We start from the raw sequence: 20643 nt of genomic DNA on the forward strand, positions 1-20643 counted from the left end.
AAATTGGGTTGCCAATTTGCTGCACACTTCAAAAGTAATACATTTGCTAAATAATTTTAATTGTATCCTCATCATTGTTTCTCTCACTAGCTTTTCTCCACGAATGCTGATTTTATCAGGCGCGACAATGCTCACCTCTGACCAGAGACGGTCCTGGCTACTATTGCGCCTTGGGCAAACCATCCATCAATCTATCCCAGGCTTAAAAGCCGAACCCTCCATTTAAACTTTAATTAAAACCCAAACTTGAATCATTGCCTGGAAAGCTTCATTTGCAATCCTGACCCAAAACCAACTCTGTATACTGCCTACATGAGGTATCATTGGTCAGCTCCCCACCCCCCTGACAAGCAGCCCTCCATCACTCGTCCATGTGATCAGAATAACTTTACAGTAATCAGCGGAGAAAACATCAGCTGCTTCCAGTTAGCTGGGCAGTGACTCCCATTAAATCTCAAACAGACTCACACAAACACATGTACACACACAAACATATTCTGGTTAAAAGGTGTGTATTCTGCCGGCAAATCATATTACGGCCACCGAGAGCCTAAAGTCACGGGTTGCATTTTCCCAAGCTGCGACAAGTTGAATGCTTTGAAGTAGACCCAGACACAGGGTCAACAACGAGGTAAAAAAACCAAAAACACACTAGGACACAGTCCGAGCTGTTTTCATTTGGATCATGCGTTTCAAGTTGTTATTGTGTTACGTAAGAAAGAAGGCTTACATTTGATTCCCACCTGCAATCTATGCCAGCGATGTAATGAAATGCTCATCCACAGAATTTCCCATTAACCCATGTTGCCCTTCATACAACACAACAGATTTGTGTTCAGCTCAAATGGCCCAAATTTCCAACCAAATAAAAACATTTGAGATGAGATTGTCATTATTTCAATCCCACACAAACACAAACGATATATTTTAAAAGTCTACACACCCCTCTATAATTGTCAAGAGTTGGGCATCTGAAAATAAATCATTTAAAAAAAAATTTGCTACCATTAACAAATTAATTAATTATTATTAATCATCTTGTGCTACAAGCCGCGACAGTGAAAAATGTCAAGAGAAGCCTCCTAGAACATCCATTTTCTGAACCGCTTAGTCCCCACGGGGGTCGTGGGCGTGCTGGAGCCTATCCCAGCCGTCATCGGGCAGTAGGCGGGGGACACCCTGAACTGGTTGCCAGCCAATAGCAGGGCACACAGAGACAAACAACCATTTGCACTCGCACTCACACCTAGGGACAATTTGGAGTGCTCAATTGGCCTACCAAGCATGTTTTTTTGGGATGTTGGAGGAAATCGGAGTGCCCGGAGAAAACCCACGTGGACACGGGGAGAACATGCAAACTCCACACAGGGAGGGCCGGAGGTGGAATCGAACCCGCACCCTCCTAACTGTGAGATGGACGTGCTACCCAGTGTCCCACCGAGCCGCCCCCCCCCTAGAACCTTTGAACATTATTTGCACTTTATGAGAGGCATTTTGAACAACTTTGAACAGTCAGATCATTCTAAAGAACACGAACGACTTCATTCCAGTTCCAGTTGTTTCTTTTTGCTTCCCAGAGAGACACACACACGGACTGACTCAATTAACGATTTGAATTCCTCGCACGAGGGATTTCTTGAAAGACATTTAAGTGGATTATGCGATTATTATAATTATCAGAAAATGTATGTACTTCCTCCCGCATTCCAACTAGATGGCGGCTGTTTGTCATGACAATATACAAAAACATGCAAAAAATACAAAGACAGAAATAATTTCTGTAAGGCTCTGAGAGAGCAACTCAAAGAAGCCAAACATTAAAGCGTCGCCGATCATATTATGAATATCGGGGTACAATGACGGTTCTGACAAGGCCACTAAAACTGAGCCTGATGCAAGTCAACTGACCGACGTGAACAGGCATGATTGCAGCAAAAACATCGCTAATGCGATTAAATGCGACCAGGAGGAGATGGACACAAACACGTCTGTACCAGTGTGGAACTGCGGGCCGATGCACATGTCACATGTCGGCGCCACACCGTGGCCAATCTTGTCATCGCTGGATGGACGTATGAAATATGAAAAACAAGTCTTGTGTTGGGCTCATGATGGGAAATCTGGATTGGAAGCACGGGTGTCGACAAACCTTAAAATCACAAACTGACTCATCAATATCCACCTCAAAACAAAAACAACAAATGTGAGCCGTCATCATAAGAGATCCCCCGTGGCTCTTTTTGGATGCTCAAATTCAATCAGGCACATGCTAGCGTTGCAAATATTTGTGAATTTCCCCTGTGCTGTTTTCAACACATCCATGTGTTATAGGACAGCAAAGGGGAGCGTGACAGCTCACTGCCACATGTGACCCCACAGCACTCTTGCCTCCCCCCTCCCCTCCTGCATCCAAAAAGACTTTTGCACGTCCAACTTGCATCATTCACCACCACGACTCGGCTTGCTCCTAGTATTTTTTTTTTGTCAGGAGTAATTTACAGCACTTTTCATTTATTCATTTTTTGATGGGAAAGGTAAGGCGTCCGGCTGCGTGAGAAATGGGTGACGCACAGTCGGCGTTTGAAGAAGGCGAGCCAGGTCAGGATGCTGCCGAGCGCCAAGCGGAGGATGATAAGGTACACGTTCAAAAGTGTTACAAATGGCGCTTTGCAAATATGCCGGCCGACGATTTCTAAGAGAATTTTATTTGGTGGAGTGATATTTGAAATTGGAATCATTTGGCATAGTTTATTTGGGGCGTAAAAACAAAATCCATAAATTGATATTGTGGTGGGCATTGTCAAAATTAAAAATACTTTGTTGCAAATTTCCTCATCGATTTTGCAGATGATATAAATTATTTCTGAATTGCTGTGTGTCCCGAGAACTATTATGCAATGCCGTATCATAATTGCCTTTTTTTTTGTTTTTGTGACTTTTATTCAAATGTTCGTACAGCCATGTTTCATATTGAATTTATCTTCATTGCATGGTAAATTATATTTTCTACAGGTTTTGTTTGTAAATGTAAAATGCAAATAAAAAGCAGACTGCCAATGCATGAACAGTTCTCAGCAATAAATCAGTGTTTTTAGTTTTTCATTATGTCAAGATTTTTAATCTCGTTAGCCAATGATGTTATTGCCCCCCCCCCCCCCAATTTAAAAATAGTCACACTAAAGCACATAATTATATCTGGATTAAGACGTCAAATGACAGTTATCAACTTGCATTCCTCAACAGAAAATGAATTTTGCTTGATTTTGTTCCGACTTGTTACATTTGAGCAAAAGGCAAATTCACTTTGAAATTCCTGCTGGAAATTGAGACGGTAAGAACTCTAATTAGAAGGGTAACGTTTTCACATTTGGTGGTTTTCTGCTTCGTTTGCAGCTTCTCAAAAACAACTGTCAAATTGATGCCAAATCAGCCACCCTGTTAGTGGAAGTCAATGGAATTTGTGAGGATGAGACTAATGCCCAAGGTAGGCAGTATAGAATGGCAGCTACATATTGAATCCTAATAAACAAATGACTTGAGTGGTTTAATGTGCCTTCCCTTCCTGCTATCGTTAAGATGACTGGCTTCCAGAAAATCCTCCTAAAGAAGTGGACACAAACGTTGTAGGGAATGAGACGGAGCTAATCAAAGAGGGCAAAAAAGAGGGCGTGTCTTCAGAAGTGACCGAAGTTGAGGCAAAATACAACGACATCAATGAGAGCTTTAAAACATTCTTCAGTAAAGTTGGTTTGAAGTTTACACTCAAACGAGGCTCCAGAGACCACGGGGAGAACCAAGGTGAGTGCACTGAGGTCAAAAAGCCTACTGAACAAATCCAAGATGATACAACTCAAGCGGACACGACACGTGAGAGTCAAAATGAGGATTCAACATGGCTGACTGGGGAAGAAGCAACAGATTCCCAGAACGAGGTAGATACCCTTGACGAAGAATGGACGCACCTCGACACCCAGTCCGAACAAGATCCTTCATCTCCCTCTAGCCCCAAAGAAGATGTGAAGATGTCGCCCATTAAAAAGTTTTTCGCCTCAGGACTATTTTCCAGATTAGGGAAAAAGAGGCTGTCTTCTGAAGACGAGACCATAACAAGAGAGCTTGTTATGGAGGAAGTTGGAGACACTGAAAAAGAAATGGCACAAGACCAAAACGAGGACATAGAAAATACCGCAGTAGCACTAGCAGATGGGTACAAGGAAGAAAATCCACCAGCAGACATGATAAGCGAGACCAAAGGCCCCAAAGAAATTGAGGATGTTCCGCCAAGTGCTTTCAAGAGAATTCTGTTGAGTTCTAGTCTGGTGAAGATCAAAAGGCAAAAAGAAGCAAAAATGTCTGTGGGTGAACAATGTCAACCGTCTAGTGACGACTCGGACCAGCTTTTGTCGCCAGCTGCAATGGCAGAGAATGATCCACAAAGTCCAACACAACCTGCCGAAACAATCATGGTCCAGGAAGAGGAAAGTCCGTGGGCCACATTTAAGAAACTGTTATCTCCCAAAAAGCGAGTTAACAGGTCCGCCTTGAACAATGATGACGTACAAAACCCAATGCCCAAAGATGAACTAAAGTCAAGCGAAAATGATGACATATTAGAGTGCAGAGTGGGTGAGGGCGAAAAGTGGAAGGATTCGGCTATTTCCTGGGATGCCATTTTATATGCAAGAGGTCAGACAGCAACGGACTTTGATGACGAAACACCAACTGATGATGCAAATGGTACAGAGGCATTGGAAAATTATGACAATTGTGATGTTTTAGCATCTACTCCCAAGAAAGCCGCAAGTCCTCCTGAAAGCGATGTAGAGTCACTTTGCCACGCCTTCAAAAGACTCATGAGTCCAAAAAGGAAAGCCAAGCTTGTGGAAGATATCCAACGCAGTCCTGAAACTGAGAGCATGCAAGAAAATGTCTCCCTTTTGGGTAAAATGTTCCCAGGCTGGAATAAGAAAAAGTCAGTCCCAAACAAAGACCAAGCAGCTTCGTGTGAGGTGGACCAGGAGCTCAGTGTCGGTGACCTAAATTGTATTATGCCAGTTGTTGTTCCCTTGTATGATTATGACACAGTTGAGACAGAGCCAAAAGAGACTGTTGCAGGAAGGGAACCATCCACAAAAACAGACATTGACCTCAAACAAGACTTCCTCCCTGAGGTGACCGATGCAGCCCAACCTTCGGAAAATCTGCAGACTGAAGAACCCCTACAAAATGTTGAGGCATTAGAAAATGAGGCCACAAATGAAGACCTGGCCCACCTTACAGAGTACATTGAAAAAGCCCTTAGTGATATTCCAGAGGAAGGTGAATTTACAGAGAGCACCACAGCAGAAAATGTGATAGAAATTACATCGGAGGCTGACAGCGCACCACATCCTGTGGAGGTTAGCAGCTCCATAATCTCTGTGCTCTCCCAACAGGCAGAAAAAACATCAGATGTTACCACATCGGTTCTCACTAAAGCCCGAGTCAAGGAAACAGAAGACTTCATGCAGCCAGATGTTGAGAGCACCTCTACCCTGCCTCAGGCAGATCTGTTGTGCTCAAACACAATAGTTGGTTCTGTCTTGTGTGATACACTTGAAACACTTGGAAAGGATTCACATCTACCCGGAGTCGAAATATCAAATGCATCCACCACCAGGATAGATCTGGTTCAAAATGAAATGGAAGCAGCAACAGATGAAACAGAGTCATCCATAGCCGACAAAATCATTTTAACAGAGGGGCTTGACACCCAGAAAATTACACCTGCTATTCCTACGGAGAAGCTGGACACGAAAAAAATCTCAACACCCAAGGAGATCGACACTGAAAAAATCACACTTCACATTTCAACGAAGGAGCTCGAAACAGTGGGAATTACACATGCCATTCCTACCGAGAAGCTAGACATTGAGAAAATCACACCTCAAATTCTTGCAGAGAAGCTCGGCATCAAGGAAATCAAATCTCCTATACCTTCCAACGAGCTGGACACCCAAAGTACAACTACAACCTCTACAAAAGAGCTTGACACCAAGGAAATCACAAGTCCCATTCTTACTGAGGTGGTTGAGGAAAGGGGACCTCAAATCTTTACCAGGGAGCCTGAAACCACAAAGATCACAAGTCCAATTCCTACAGACAGGGTTGATACTGAGGACATGGGACCTGAAATTCTTACCAAGGAGATCAACACCACAGACATCACACGTTCCATTCCTGCAGATGTGTTTGACATTGGGGAAATGGGACCTCAAGTTCTTATCAAGGAGCCAGACACCACAGAGATCACAAGTCCCATTACTACAGAGGAGGTAGACACTGAGGAAATGGGACCTGAAGTTCTTACCAAGGAGCTCAACACCACAGAGATCACAAGTCCCATGCCTACAGAGTTGGTTGACACTGAGGAAATGGAACCTCAAGTTCTTACCAAGGAGCTCGACACCATAGAAATCACAAGTCCCGTTCCTACAGAGAAGGTTGATACTGAGAAAATGGAACCTCAAACCTTTACCAAGGAGCTTGACACCACGAAGATCACAAGTCCCATTCCTACAGAGAACGTTGACTCTGAAGAAATGGAACCTCAAATTCTTACCAAGGAGCTCGGCACCACGAAAATCACAAGTCCCATTCCTACAGAGAAGCTTGACACTGAGACCATAGAGATCACAAGACCCATTCCTACAGTGGAGGTTAACACTGAGGAAATGGCGCCTCAAATTCTGACCATGGAGATCACAAGACCCATTCCTACAGAGGTGGTTGACACTGAGGAAATGGGACCCCAAACCTTTACCAAGGAGCTTGACACCACGGAGATCACAAGTCTCATTCCGACAGAGAACGTTGACTCTGAGGAAATGGAACCTCAAATTCTTACCAAGGAGCTCGGCGCCACGGAGATCACAAGTCCCATTCCTACAGAGAAGCTTGACACTGAGACCATAGAGATCACAAGACCCATTCCTACAGAGGTGGTTGACACTGAGGAAATGGGACCTCAATTTCTTCCCAAAGACCTCCACACCATAGAGATCAAAACTCCCACTCCGACAGAGAAGCTTGACACTGAGACCACAGAAAAGGTTGACACTGAGGAAATGGAACCTCAAATTCTTACCAAGGAGCTCAGCACCACAGAGACCACAAGGCCCATTCCTACAGAGAAGCTTGACACTGAGACCACAGAGATCACAACTCCCATTCCTCAAATTTTTACAAAGGAGCTCGGCATCACGGAGATCACAAGTCCCATTCTTACAGAGAAGGTTGACACTGAGGCAAGAGAACTTCAAATTCATACCAAGGAACTCAACACCACGGGGATCACAAGTCACATTCCTACAGAGAAGGTTGACACTGAGACCACAGAGATCACAAGTCCCATTCCTACAGAGAAGGTTGACACTGAGGACAGTGGACCTCAAATTCTTACCACGGAGCTCAACACTACAGATATCACAAGAGCCAATCTTACTGAGAAGCTTGACACTGAGACCACAGAGATCACAAGTCCCATTCCTACAAAGTTGGTTGACACTGAGGAAAAGGAACCTCAAGTTCTTACTAAGGATCTCGACACCATAGAGATCACAAGTCCCATTCCGACAGAGAAGGTTGATACTGAGGAAATGAAATCTCAAATTCTTACCAAGGAGCTCGGCACTACGGAGATCACAAGTCCCATTCCTACAGAGAAGCTTGACACTGAGACCATAGAGATCACAAGACCCATTCCTACAGTGGAGGTTAACACTGAGGAAATGGCGCCTCAAATTCTGACCATGGAGATCACAAGACCCATTCCTACAGAGGTGGTTGACACTGAGGAAATGGGACCTCAAACCTTTACCAAGGAGCTTGACACCACGGAGATCACAAGTCCCATTCCGACAGAGAACGTTGACTCTGAGGAAATGGAACCTCAAATTCTTACCAAGGAGCTCGGCGCCACGGAGATCACAAGTCCCATTCCTACAGAGAAGCTTGACACTGAGACCATAGAGATCACAAGACCCATTCCTACAGAGGTGGTTGACACTGAGGAAATGGGACCTCAATTTCTTCCCAAAGACCTCCACACCATAGAGATCAAAACTCCCACTCCGACAGAGAAGCTTGACACTGAGACCACAGAAAAGGTTGACACTGAGGAAATGGAACCTCAAATTCTTACCAAGGAGCTCAGCACCACAGAGACCACAAGTCCCATTCCTACAGAGAAGCTTGACACTGAGACCACAGAGATCACAACTCCCATTCCTCAAATTCTTACAAAGGAGCTCGGCATCACGGAGATCACAAGTCCCATTCTTACAGAGAAGGTTGACACTGAGGCAAGAGAACTTCAAATTCATACCAAGGAACTCAACACCACGGGGATCACAAGTCACATTCCTACAGAGAAGGTTGACACTGAGACCACAGAGATCACAAGTCCCATTCCTACAGAGAAGGTTGACACTGAGGACAGTGGACCTCAAATTCTTACCACGGAGCTCAACACTACAGATATCACAAGAGCCAATCTTACTGAGAAGCTTGACACTGAGACCACAGAGATCACAAGTCCCATTCCTACAAAGTTGGTTGACACTGAGGAAAAGGAACCTCAAGTTCTTACTAAGGATCTCGACACCATAGAGATCACAAGTCCCATTCCGACAGAGAAGGTTGATACTGAGGAAATGAAATCTCAAATTCTTACCAAGGAGCTCGGCACTACGGAGATCACAAGTCCCATTCCTACAGAGAAGCTTGACACTGAGACCATAGAGATCATAAGTCCCATTCCTACAGTGGAGGTTAACACTGAGGAAATGGCGCCTCAAATTCATACCATAGAGATCACAAGACCCATTCCTACAGAGGTGGTTGACACTGAGGAAATGGGACCTCAAGTTCTTCCCAAAGACCTCCACACCACAGAGATCAAAACTCCCATTCCTACAGAGAAGCTTGACACTGAGACCACAGAAAAAGTTGACACTGAGGAAATGGAACCTCAAATTCTTACCAAGGAGCTCGGCACTATCGACATCAAACGTCCCATTCTTACAAAGAAGCTTGTCACTGAGACCACAGAGATCACAAGTCCCATTCCTACAGAGAAGGTTGACACTGAGGACATGGGACCTCAAAGTCATACCAAAGAGTTCAGTACCACGAAGATTACAAGTCACATTCCTACAGAAAAGGTTGACACTGAGGAAGTGGAACCTCAAATTCTTACCAAGGAGCTCAGCACCACGGAGTCCACAAGTCCCATTCCTACAGAGAAGCTTGACACTGAGACCATAGAGATCACAAGTCCCATTCCTACAGTGGAGGTTGACACTGAGGAAATGGCGCCTCAAATTCTGACCATGGAGATCACAAGACCCATTCCTACAGAGGTGGTTGACACTGAGGAAATGGGACCTCAAACCTTTACCAAGGAGCTTGACACCACGGAGATCACAAGTCCCATTCCGACAGAGAACGTTGACTCTGAGGAAATGGAACCTCAAATTCTTACCAAGGAGCTCGGCGCCACGGAGATCACAAGTCCCATTGCTACAAAGAAGCTTGACACTGAGACCATAGAGATCACAAGACCCATTCCTACAGAGGTGGTTGACACTGAGGAAATGGGACCTCAAGTTCTTCCCAAAGACCTCCACACCACAGAGATCAAAACTCCCATTCCTACAGAGAAGCTTGACACTGAGACTACAGAAAAAGTTGACACTGAGGGAATGGAACCTCAAATTCTTACCAAGGAGCTTGGCACCATCGACATCACACGTCCCATTCTTACAGAGAAGCTTGACACTGAGACCACAGAGATCACAAGTCCCATTCCTACAGAGAAGGTTGACACTGGGGACATGGGACCTCGAAGTCATACCAAGGAGTTCGGTACCACAAAGATCACAAGTTCCATTCCTACAGAGAAGGTTGACACTGAGGAAATGGAACCTCAAATTCTTACCAAGGAGCTCAGCACCACAGAGACCACAAGTCCCATTCCTACAGAGAAGCTTGACACTGAGACCACAGAGATCACAAGTCCCATTCCTCAAATTCTTACAAAGGAGCTCGGCATCACGGAGATCACAAGTCCCATTCTTACAGAGAAGGTTGACACTGAGGCAAGAGAACTTCAAATTCATAGCATGGAACTCAACACCACGGGGATCACAAGTCACATTCCTACAGAGAAGGTTGACACTGAGACCACAGAGATCACAAGTCCCATTCCTACAGAGAAGGTTGACACTGAGGACAGTGGACCTCAAATTCTTACCACGGAGCTCAACACTACAGATATCACAAGAGCCAATCTTACTGAGAAGCTTGACACTGAGACCACAGAGATCACAAATCCCATTCCTACAAAGTTGGTTGACACTGAGGAAAAGGAACCTCAAGTTCTTACTAAGGATCTCAACACCATAGAGATCACAAGTCCCATTCCGACAGAGAAGGTTGATACTGAGGAAATGAAATCTCAAATTCTTACCAAGGAGCTCGGCACTACGGAGATCACAAGTCCCATTCCTACAGAGAAGCTTGACACTGAGACCATAGAGATCACAAGTCCCATTCCTACAGTGGAGGTTAACACTGAGGAAATGGCGCCTCAAATTCATACCATAGAGATCACAAGACCCATTCCTACAGAGGTGGTTGACACTGAGGAAATGGGACCTCAAGTTCTTCCCAAAGACCTCCACACCACAGAGATCAAAACTCCCATTCCTACAGAGAAGCTTGACACTGAGACCACAGAAAAAGTTGACACTGAGGAAATGGAACCTCAAATTCTTACCAAGGAGCTCGGCACTATCGACATCAAACGTCCCATTCTTACAAAGAAGCTTGTCACTGAGACCACAGAGATCACAAGTCCCATTCCTACAGAGAAGGTTGACACTGAGGACATGGGACCTCAAAGTCATACCAAAGAGTTCAGTACCACGAAGATCACAAGTCCCATTCCTACAGAAAAGGTTGACACTGAGGAAGTGGAACCTCGAATTCTTACCAAGGAGCTCAGCACCACGGAGTCCACAAGTCCCATTCCTACAGAGAAGCTTGACACTGAGACCATAGAGATCACAAGTCCCATTCCTACAGTGGAGGTTGACACTGAGGAAATGGCGCCTCAAATTCTGACCATGGAGATCACAAGACCCATTCCTACAGAGGTGGTTGACACTGAGGAAATGGGACCTCAAACCTTTACCAAGGAGCTTGACACCACGGAGATCACAAGTCTCATTCCGACAGAGAACGTTGACTCTGAGGAAATGGAACCTCAAATTCTTACCAAGGAGCTCGGCGCCACGGAGATCACAAGTCCCATTCCTACAGAGAAGCTTGACACTGAGACCATAGAGATCACAAGACCCATTCCTACAGAGGTGGTTGACACTGAGGAAATGGGACCTCAAGTTCTTCCCAAAGACCTCCACACCACAGAGATCAAAACTCCCATTCCTACAGAGAAGCTTGACACTGAGACTACAGAAAAAGTTGACACTGAGGGAATGGAACCTCAAATTCTTACCAAGGAGCTTGGCACCATCGACATCACACGTCCCATTCTTACAGAGAAGCTTGACACTGAGACCACAGAGATCACAAGTCCCATTCCTACAGAGAAGGTTGACACTGGGGACATGGGACCTCGAAGTCATACCAAGGAGTTCGGTACCACAAAGATCACAAGTTCCATTCCTACAGAGAAGGTTGACACTGAGGAAATGGAACCTCAAATTCTTACCAAGGAGCTCAGCACCACAGAGACCACAAGTCCCATTCCTACAGAGAAGCTTGACACTGAGACCACAGAGATCACAACTCCCATTCCTCAAATTCTTACAAAGGAGCTCGGCATCACGGAGATCACAAGTCCCATTCTTACAGAGAAGGTTGACACTAAGGCAAGAGAACTTCAAATTCATAGCAAGGAACTCAACACCACGGGGATCACAAGTCACATTCCTACAGAGAAGGTTGACACTGAGACCACAGAGATCACAAGTCCCATTCCTACAGAGAAGGTTGACACTGAGGACAGTGGACCTCAAATTCTTACCACGGAGCTCAACACTACAGATATCACAAGAGCCAATCTTACTGAGAAGCTTGACACTGAGACCACAGAGATCACAAGTCCCATTCCTACAAAGTTGGTTGACACTGAGGAAAAGGAACCTCAAGTTCTTACTAAGGATCTCAACACCATAGAGATCACAAGTCCCATTCCGACAGAGAAGGTTGATACTGAGGAAATGGAATCTCAAATTCTTACCAAGGAGCTCGGCACTACGGAGATCACAAGTCCCATTCCTACAGAGAAGCTTGACACTGAGACCATAGAGATCACAAGTCCCATTCCTACAGTGGAGGTTAACACTGAGGAAATGGCGCCTCAAATTCATACCATAGAGATCACAAGACCCATTCCTACAGAGGTGGTTGACACTGAGGAAATGGGACCTCAAGTTCTTCCCAAAGACCTCCACACCACAGAGATCAAAACTCCCATTCCTACAGAGAAGCTTGACACTGAGACCACAGAAAAAGTTGACACTGAGGAAATGGAACCTCAAATTCTTACCAAGGAGCTCGGCACTATCGACATCAAACGTCCCATTCTTACAAAGAAGCTTGACACTGAGACCACAGAGATCACAAGTCCCATTCCTACAGAGAAGGTTGACACTGAGGACATGGGACCTCAAAGTCATACCAAGGAGTTCAGTACCACAGAGATCACAAGTCCCATTCCTACAGAAAAGGTTGACACTGAGGAAGTGGAACCTCGAATTCTTACCAAGGAGCTCAGCACCACGGAGTCCACAAGTCCCATTCCTACAGAGAAGCTTGACACTGAGACCACAGAGATCACAAGTCCCATTCTTACAGAGAAGGTTGACACTGAGGACATGGGACCTCAAAGTCTTACCAAGGAGCTCGGCACCATGGAGATCACAAGTCCCATTCCTACAGAGGTAGTTGACATTGAGGAAATGGCACTTCAAATTCTTACCAAGGAGCTCGGCGCCACGATGATCACAAGTCCGATTCATACAGAGAAGCTTGACGCTGAGACCACAGAGATCACATGTACCATTCCTACAGAAGAGGTTGACGCTCAGGAAACGGCACCTCAAATTCTTACCAAGGAGCTTGACACCACAAAGATCACAAGTCCGATTCCGACAGAGAAGCTTGATACTGAGGAGATGGGACGTCAAATTCCTATCAATGAGCTCGACACCACAGAGATCACTTCTCTCATTCCTACAGACACAAACAATATTACACCTCATATTCCCACCGAGAAGCTTGACACCCAAGAAATCAAACCTCCCAGTCTGACTGTGGGTCTCAGCACCATGGAAAGCAAGCCTTTCATTCAGACTGACAGTAAGGAAGAAATAATACCTCCTATTCCTACCAAGGAGCTCCAAACTATGGAAATCACACTTCCAATTCTTACAGAGGAGCTTGACTCCAAAGAAATCAAAACCCTGATTTTTAGAGAGGACCTCGACATTGAAGAGTTCACTCCCACCTGTACTGAGGAGCCTGGCACTGAGGAAATCATACTTTCCATTCCTAACAAAGAACTTAACAGTGAAGAAATCAAGCCTGTGATTCCTACAGAAGGCCTTGACATGGAAGAAATTATACCTCCAATGACTACCTGGAAAATCAGAACCCCAATTCAAACTGAGGAGCTGAACACAGAGGAAATCACACCTTCTGTTTTTGCAGAGGAGCTTGAGACCCAGGAAAACACACCTCCAATTCCCAAAGAGGAGTTTAACACCACGGAAATCACAATTCCCATTCTTGCCAAGGAGCTAGAACCTCAGGAAACTTCACCTCCAATTCCTACAGAGGAGCTTTACACCAATGAAATCAAAACCCAATTTCCTATCGAGGTGTTTGACATTGAAGAAACCAAACCTGCCCATACTGAAGAGCCTGACACAGAGGAAATGAAACCATTCATTGAAACCAAGAAACCCGACATTGAGGAACTCAAGTCTCCCTTTAATACAGAGGAGCTTGACACTCAGGAAATTACACCTCCAATTCCAACAGAGGAGCTTGACATCAAGGAAATCTCAACTCCCAATCCTAACAAGGGTCTTGACACTAAGGAAGTCAGACTTCCTACTCCTACCAAGGCTCATGAGATAAAGGATATAACACCTGCACTACCTACAGAAACACTCAACACCAATGAAATAAGGCCAATTCATTCAGAGGATTTACACTTCAAGGAAATCACAACTCCCATTCCTAGCCAGGAGCTTGGCACTGAGGACATTAGAGCTCCTACTTCCACTGAGGAGCATGACATGGACGATATTACACCTCCCATTCCAGCCAAGGAGTTCAAAATTGAGGAAATCCAGACTCCATGTCTTACTGAAGTGCTTGGCACCAACAAAATCACAACTCCGACTCCTGCAGAAGGGCTCAATGCAGGGGAATTTACACCTCAAATTCTGATCCAAGAACCCAAGACTAAGGAAATAACACTTCCTTCTCCTACCCAAGAGACTAACATTGAGGAAATTGTGCCTCCAATTTGTACTGAAAATTCTGCCGCAGAGGCAATTACAGCTTCCATTCCTACCAGGGAGCTTGACTCCAGTGAAATCACACATCCTATTCTAACCCAGGAAATTTCCCCTCACATTTTTTATGAAGAGCTTGACGGAGAAGAAATAATATCTCCAATTCCTACTGATGAGTTTGACGCAGTGGAAATGAAGCATCTGATTACAACCCAGGAGTTGGATACAGAAGAAATTTTACCTCTAACTTCAACCCAAAAGTTTGACTACAAGGAAACCCCACCTCACATTTCTACCAAGGAGCTTGAGACAGAAAAAACAAAAACTGCCAATTTCTCCAACTCAGAAAATGAGAATGACATTTTGGACTGCCTTTCTGATATAAGCAAAGGAGAGTCTTCAGAGCAGTTGATGGAACATGAAGATGTCGCTACAGAAGATGACATTGAAGATCCACGATCAGAAAAAACTGCTCATACTGAGACAGACACAAAGCAAAACACTTTGCAGATGGTCACAATACATCTGGAGGAACAGAAAGTCAAAGTAACATCAGAAAAGTGTCCAGAAGCCTTAACAGAGGAACTTCAGTCAACAACAGAGATTTCATCTGAACCCATCTTTAATTCTGTTGAGGTTTCTGGAGCACAAACAGAATCACTGGCTTTGCAGGAAAGTAGTCTTCAACTTGCTTTAGATAAAGTGCTTTGTGAGAAGGTTGCCAGTGAAGTCAAGGAGACGACCAAGCTTCTATCTGAAATCAGTACAGAAGCATTCAACAAAGATGTAGCAAAGGAGCCAGTAGATACATCCCAGGATGAACTTATTCGAGAAATAGAAGCTGTGCAAGCTACACCTCAACAATCAGAGAAAGTCGAAGCAAAACTTGTAGAAAACCAGAAAGAGGAGGCAGTCCTGCTGCCTGAAGTTGAGGAAAAAGCAATGGCTGCACCTGAAATTGAAATGATCCAGGAACAAGTATCAGTAGCAGCACAGAAGAAACAGCTTGAACCTGATCTAGTTGAAGTCCAACATGCTGAAGTCAAAGAAGACATTCATGGAGAATATGCTCCGATGGAAGAAGTGAAAGACGAAAATGTACTTCTGCTGGAAACCGACATTAAGCCAGAAGAAAATGACCACAGGTGTGCGAGTGATATCCAAATTGAACTCGTAAAAGAGGACAAAGACATCGTTGTACGAGACCTGTCAGTTAAAGCGGAAGGGATCTCAGAAAGTATACTTGCAGAAGAAGCCATGATTGATAAAGTAAAATACAGTCCTTTGCCTCAAAGTGAAGATGATCTAGTCAGCAAAGACCAGAAGGCCAAAGCTGAACTTAGTTCTGTAAAGGCGGTAGTACAAGAATCATGTCTAAAATCATATGAACACAAAGAAGTAGGTAATCCACAGAAAACCATGACAGAAGAATGTGAACAGGAGAAGGCATCTCAGCTTCAAACCATTATTGAGTCAGCAAAAGATGAGGTGGTAGTGGATGCAACTGAAATTGAACCAGTAGAAGAAACATTAGGACAATCCAAACAATCAATATGGACAGAATCTGTCGAGGCAGAAGAAACTATTGTTGCAGAATTTAAGATGACAGCAAAACTCAAAGAAGAGACGGTGTGTTCTACTGAGGTCCAACCACCAAGTGACCAGCAAGCAGCGGCTGTAGTCAAAACTGGACTAAATCCAGACCAAGCTGTAGCACAAGAAGGAGAAGCAATAACAGATATTGCTGAAGACAAAACAGTTTCAGGTGAAATTAAAGAGGAGGCAGTATCACTAAGTGAAACAAATGACATGCCAGAGGAGGCAAACCAGGAAGCAGACACCCAAAAAGAGATGGAGCTACTCGAGAAACCTTATCAGGCGGTATCATTAAGTGAAACAAATGAGGTGCCAGAGGAGGCAAACCAGGAGGCAGACACCCAAAAAGAGATGAAGCTACTCGAGAAACCCTCTCAGACGGTATCACTAAGTGAAACGAATGTGGAGGCAAACCAGGAAGCAGACACCCAAAAGGAGATGGAGTTACTCGAGAAACCTTCTCAGGCGTTATCAGTAAATGAAACAAATGAGGTCCCAGAGGAAGGAAACCACAAAGTAGAGAATGAAATGGAGAACATAAAAAAATCTGAAGCCTTAGCACCAAAGGAAGCCAACACGGAATTACTTCCATCTGAGGAGACAACAGAAGTCATTCTGGTAGAGGAAAGTCTTCCAAGTGAACACAAAGTGGAGCCTCTGCCTGAATTGCCAGGGAACAAAGACATGAAGCAAATAAGTGATTTGACGAAGGGTACTCCGGCAAAGAAAACTGAAGACAGCCAGAATGAATCAATGAAATCAGGTGCTGAAACAGAAGTGTTGCAAGGTGTAAGTGATGAAGTTCAAGAGCCACAAAAAGTAACTGCAGTTAAAACAGAAACAATAGAGGAGGTGCCCATGTCTGGACTGGAAATCAACAAAGAAAGTCTCACTCAAACACTTTCAAAGGAAACACTGGTAGAGGAAATTCCAGAAACAGAGAATGAAATTGTTTCAGAAGCAGAGGAAACCAAGCCTCAACGAGAACAGGCTTTCAACGAGGAGGAGGATTTGGAGAACACAGATCAAGATGTTGTGGACGAGGAGGAAGATGGCACGCCAGGAGTCACAAAAGCACATGTATCCTTACACCAGAAGGAAAAAAGTTGTGCACAGATCCTTGAAAAGTTTATTTATGAAGAAATCCCTGAAGTTTGCGGAACTCTTGAAAGCCAACTTCTGGCACATCAAAGTGATGTGGAAAACAAAGCTCAGGGAGAAAAGCATGATCTGCTAGATGTAGAGGTGACCACTGGGGAGGTTGCGCGTGCTCTGGTGACTCAAGTGACCATGTGCCATTTTAAAAACGTTTCAACTTCACTACCTGATCTGATTACGACATCCACTGGCATGCAGGAACCGGTGCTGGAATATGTGCTACCAGAATCCACAGAAATAGCTGTGACTGAATTACCTACTATAACGAAAAACAACGTGGTGCAGAGGGCACGGGTAGCCACTGAGGTTGTCATGATGCAAGCGACTGTGATGGAGGTCAACCACAACATTCAAGTACAAGTCGCCCAAATGGACATCACATCGGCAGAGAAGCGTGTGGATCAGATTTCGGAGGTTGGGAGAAGAGATAAAGGAGTAACTGATGTGTGTAAAAGAAATATTGAAGGGCTTGAGGAAGTCATGCAAGAGAACGATGCAGGGCTGTGTCATGAGCTCGTTCCACATATAATGGAGAACAAATTTGAGACCTTGGACCAAATGGTTTTAAAAGAGGCAAAAGAAGTCGAACTGGGCAAAGTTGAGGGAAATATGGAATTATCAGACGAAACACAAAGTTTCGAGGTCCTGGTCCCCATTTGCGCCCTCGAAGCAGAGCAGCTGAATGATAAAGCTGGTAAGGCACTGGTAGCAAAAGAAAAACACCTCAAAGATAGTCATAAAGATCCAGAGCCAGTCAAAGAAGGTCATCGAACCCTCGTATTGCAAGATCACATACAACAAATGGAGCCAACTGAAAAAGAAAAACACGAAACTGAGCAAGTTCAGTCACCAGAATCTTTCCCCCAAACAGATCTAGATGAGTACCAAGACATAAAGTCAAATGAGGTTGAAGAACTACAATCTGAAATAGATACAGAAGAACACTCGTCAGTACCAGATCTTCAAAGAGCAGAGCAAAGTGAGGTTAGTGTACAGGCCATTCTTGCTCTGGACTCAGTACTTTCAGTTGACAACCATAAGAGGCTAGGGATAACTGGGGAAAATGTTCAGGTGCAAGAAACAGAAAAGCTCTCATGTCCAAAAGGGCCATATGAGATCGAAGAGATGGCTCTAGCAGATGAACATCTTCAATCCCCAAAAGAATCCACTGAGACACAGAAACAGATGGAACTAGTGGAAAAACATGTCCAGACAAGTGAAAACTCAGAGCCCCTCCCCCCAAAAGAGTCCACTGAGACCCAGGAACAGAAGGAGCTACTCAAGATATATGTTCAGGCAAAAGAAAACGAAGGGCCCCTACCCCAAAACAAGTTATTTGAGACCCAGAAAGAGATGGAGTTATCAGAAGAGCATGATCAGGGAAGAAAAAACCAAGTGTCATCACCACAAAGAGAGCCCACTGAAACTCATAAAGAGATAGAGCTACTAGAGAAACCAAGCCAAAACCAAGAGCCCATAATTCAAAAATTGTCAACTGAGATCCAGAAAGTGATGGCGGTATCAGACGAGCAGGAGCAGGTAGGAGGAACCCAAGTAGCATCACCCCAAGTGGAGCCCACTGAGACACAGAAACAGACAAAGCTAGTCGAGAAACACGGTCAGAAAAGCAAAAACCAAAGGTTGCTACCCCAAAAAGAATTAATCGAGACCCACACAAAGATGGAGGTATCAGAAGAACATGTTAAGGCAAGCAAAAACCAAGAGTCCCTCCTCCCAAAAATGCTTGACACTCAGAAACAAATGGAGCCACTTGAAAAACAAGTCCAGGCAGGTGAAAACCAAGAGCTCCAAGGTTCCACCGAGAGCCAGAAACAGACAGAGCTACAAGGGAAATATTTACATGCAAGCGAAACACCAGAGTCCATACCCCAAACAGAGTCGACGGAGACCCAGAAACATACGGAGCTGTCAGAAGAAAACCAAGTGCCATTATCCAAAGAAGAACCCACCGAGACCCAGAAACCTACGGAGCTTCAAGAGAAATACCTTCAGTCAAGCAAAAACCAAGAGCCCCTCCCCCAAGAAGAACCCACCGAGACCCAGAAACAGACTGAGCTTCAAGAGAAATACTTTCAGGCAACTGAAACACAAGACCCCCTACCCCAAAAAGATTCCCCTGAGACCCAGCAACAGACCAAGCTACAAGATAAATATTTTCAGGCAAGTGGAACACAAGAGCCCATACCACAAAGAGAGTCCACCAAGACCCAGAAACAGATGAACCTACAAGAGAAAGATGTTCAGGCTAGCCAAATCCAAGAGCTCATAGCCCAAGAGGAGTCAACAGAGACCCAGAAACATAAGGAGCTATCAGAAGAGCATGAGCAGACAATAGATAACCAAGTGCCATCACCCCAAGAAGAGCCTACTGAGAGCCAAACGGAGCAGGTTCAGGCAAGTGAAAACAATAAGCCCTTGCCCCAAAAAGAGTACGTGGAAACCCAGAAACAGACAGAGGAAACTGAGGAGTTTGTAGAAGCCCCAAAAATGGAAATGGCGTCATTCCCAAAAGAGCCAGCCACCGACCAAAATCAAGCAGTTCCAATTGAAGAGACCTCTGAACAGGCGAGCAAATTGGATTCCACCGAGATCACGGCGAACGCGAACCTTTCCGTCCTTTCTGGCCTCCCCACAAGGGAGACAGAAGACGCAGTCGTGGAAAAGCTACCAATGATAACAGTCAAACTCATTGTAGAAATTCAACCAATGGAGACAATGGAACCACAAGAAGCAGTTGGAGCCACAGTGGATGAAACACCCAACATGCGGAAAACAGAAACATTCAAATGTGCGCCAAATCCAGAAACCGAAGACGACGGAGAGGAGATATGGATGGACGCAAAGGAAGAGATAGAAATTCAAGAGGCGCCTCAAGACAAGAGTCGGCGATGGGACGGCAACCCTGAGGCCGAACGAGAGTGCGGAGACGGCCATTTTGACAATTCAAAAATGGAAAGTGCAGCAGTCGTGGAGCGGGATCGAGCGGGTACGTTTCTTTTCTTCTTCTTCAAATGTTGTCGTGTATACGCATGCTAATGCCGACGCTGGACTGCGTTCTCTTTCATGTCTTACTTTCAAGGTCGCGCTGAAGACCAGAAGGTCACCGCTGCCAAGAAGGACGCACCGAACTGATTTGCAGACTCAGCATATCATACTTATTTGTTTGGTATTTTAACATGCATGGACTAACAAATGGACATGGTGTCAATTTATTAAGACACCTGCGTCACTCATCATAATGTACATATTAGCTACGTATTTTCCCCTCCAACTG

General features: G+C 44.8%; 1 protein-coding gene across 1 annotated transcript; it reads left to right on the plus strand.

Annotated features, from left to right (window-relative positions):
• The first annotated feature begins 2558 nt into the window (after positions 1-2558).
• On the plus strand, positions 2559-20501 carry akap12a (A kinase (PRKA) anchor protein 12a). Its single transcript, XM_085932701.1, has 20 exons — positions 2559-2636; positions 3394-3484; positions 3577-6065; positions 6849-6980; positions 7821-8036; positions 8460-8594; positions 8811-9074; positions 9120-9269; positions 9387-9560; positions 9717-9944; positions 10344-10475; positions 10674-11066; positions 11184-11358; positions 11515-11810; positions 11994-12272; positions 12714-12909; positions 13117-16592; positions 16683-18638; positions 18720-20355; positions 20449-20501. The coding sequence occupies exons 1-20, from the start codon at positions 2559-2561 to the stop codon at positions 20499-20501; spliced, it is 12549 nt and encodes a 4182-aa protein (XP_085788827.1).
• The last annotated feature ends 142 nt before the right edge of the window (positions 20502-20643 follow it).

The sequence above is a fragment of the Syngnathus leptorhynchus genome, chromosome 15 (genome assembly GCF_054491065.1).
Source record: "Syngnathus leptorhynchus isolate UIUO chromosome 15, UIUO_Slep, whole genome shotgun sequence".
Lineage (NCBI taxonomy): Eukaryota > Metazoa > Chordata > Actinopteri > Syngnathiformes > Syngnathidae > Syngnathus > Syngnathus leptorhynchus.

Coding starts and splice junctions, on each gene's coding strand:
- akap12a (XM_085932701.1), top strand. CDS start 2,559: ATGGGTGACGCACAGTCGGCGTTTGAAGAAGGCGAGCCAGGTCAGGAT. Junction 9,561..9,716: donor CGGAGATCACAAGTCCCATT/GCTACAAAGAAG, acceptor CTTGACACTGAG/ACTACAGAAAAAGTTGACAC. Junction 10,476..10,673: donor GTCCCATTCCGACAGAGAAG/GTTGATACTGAG, acceptor ATTCCTACAGAG/GTGGTTGACACTGAGGAAAT.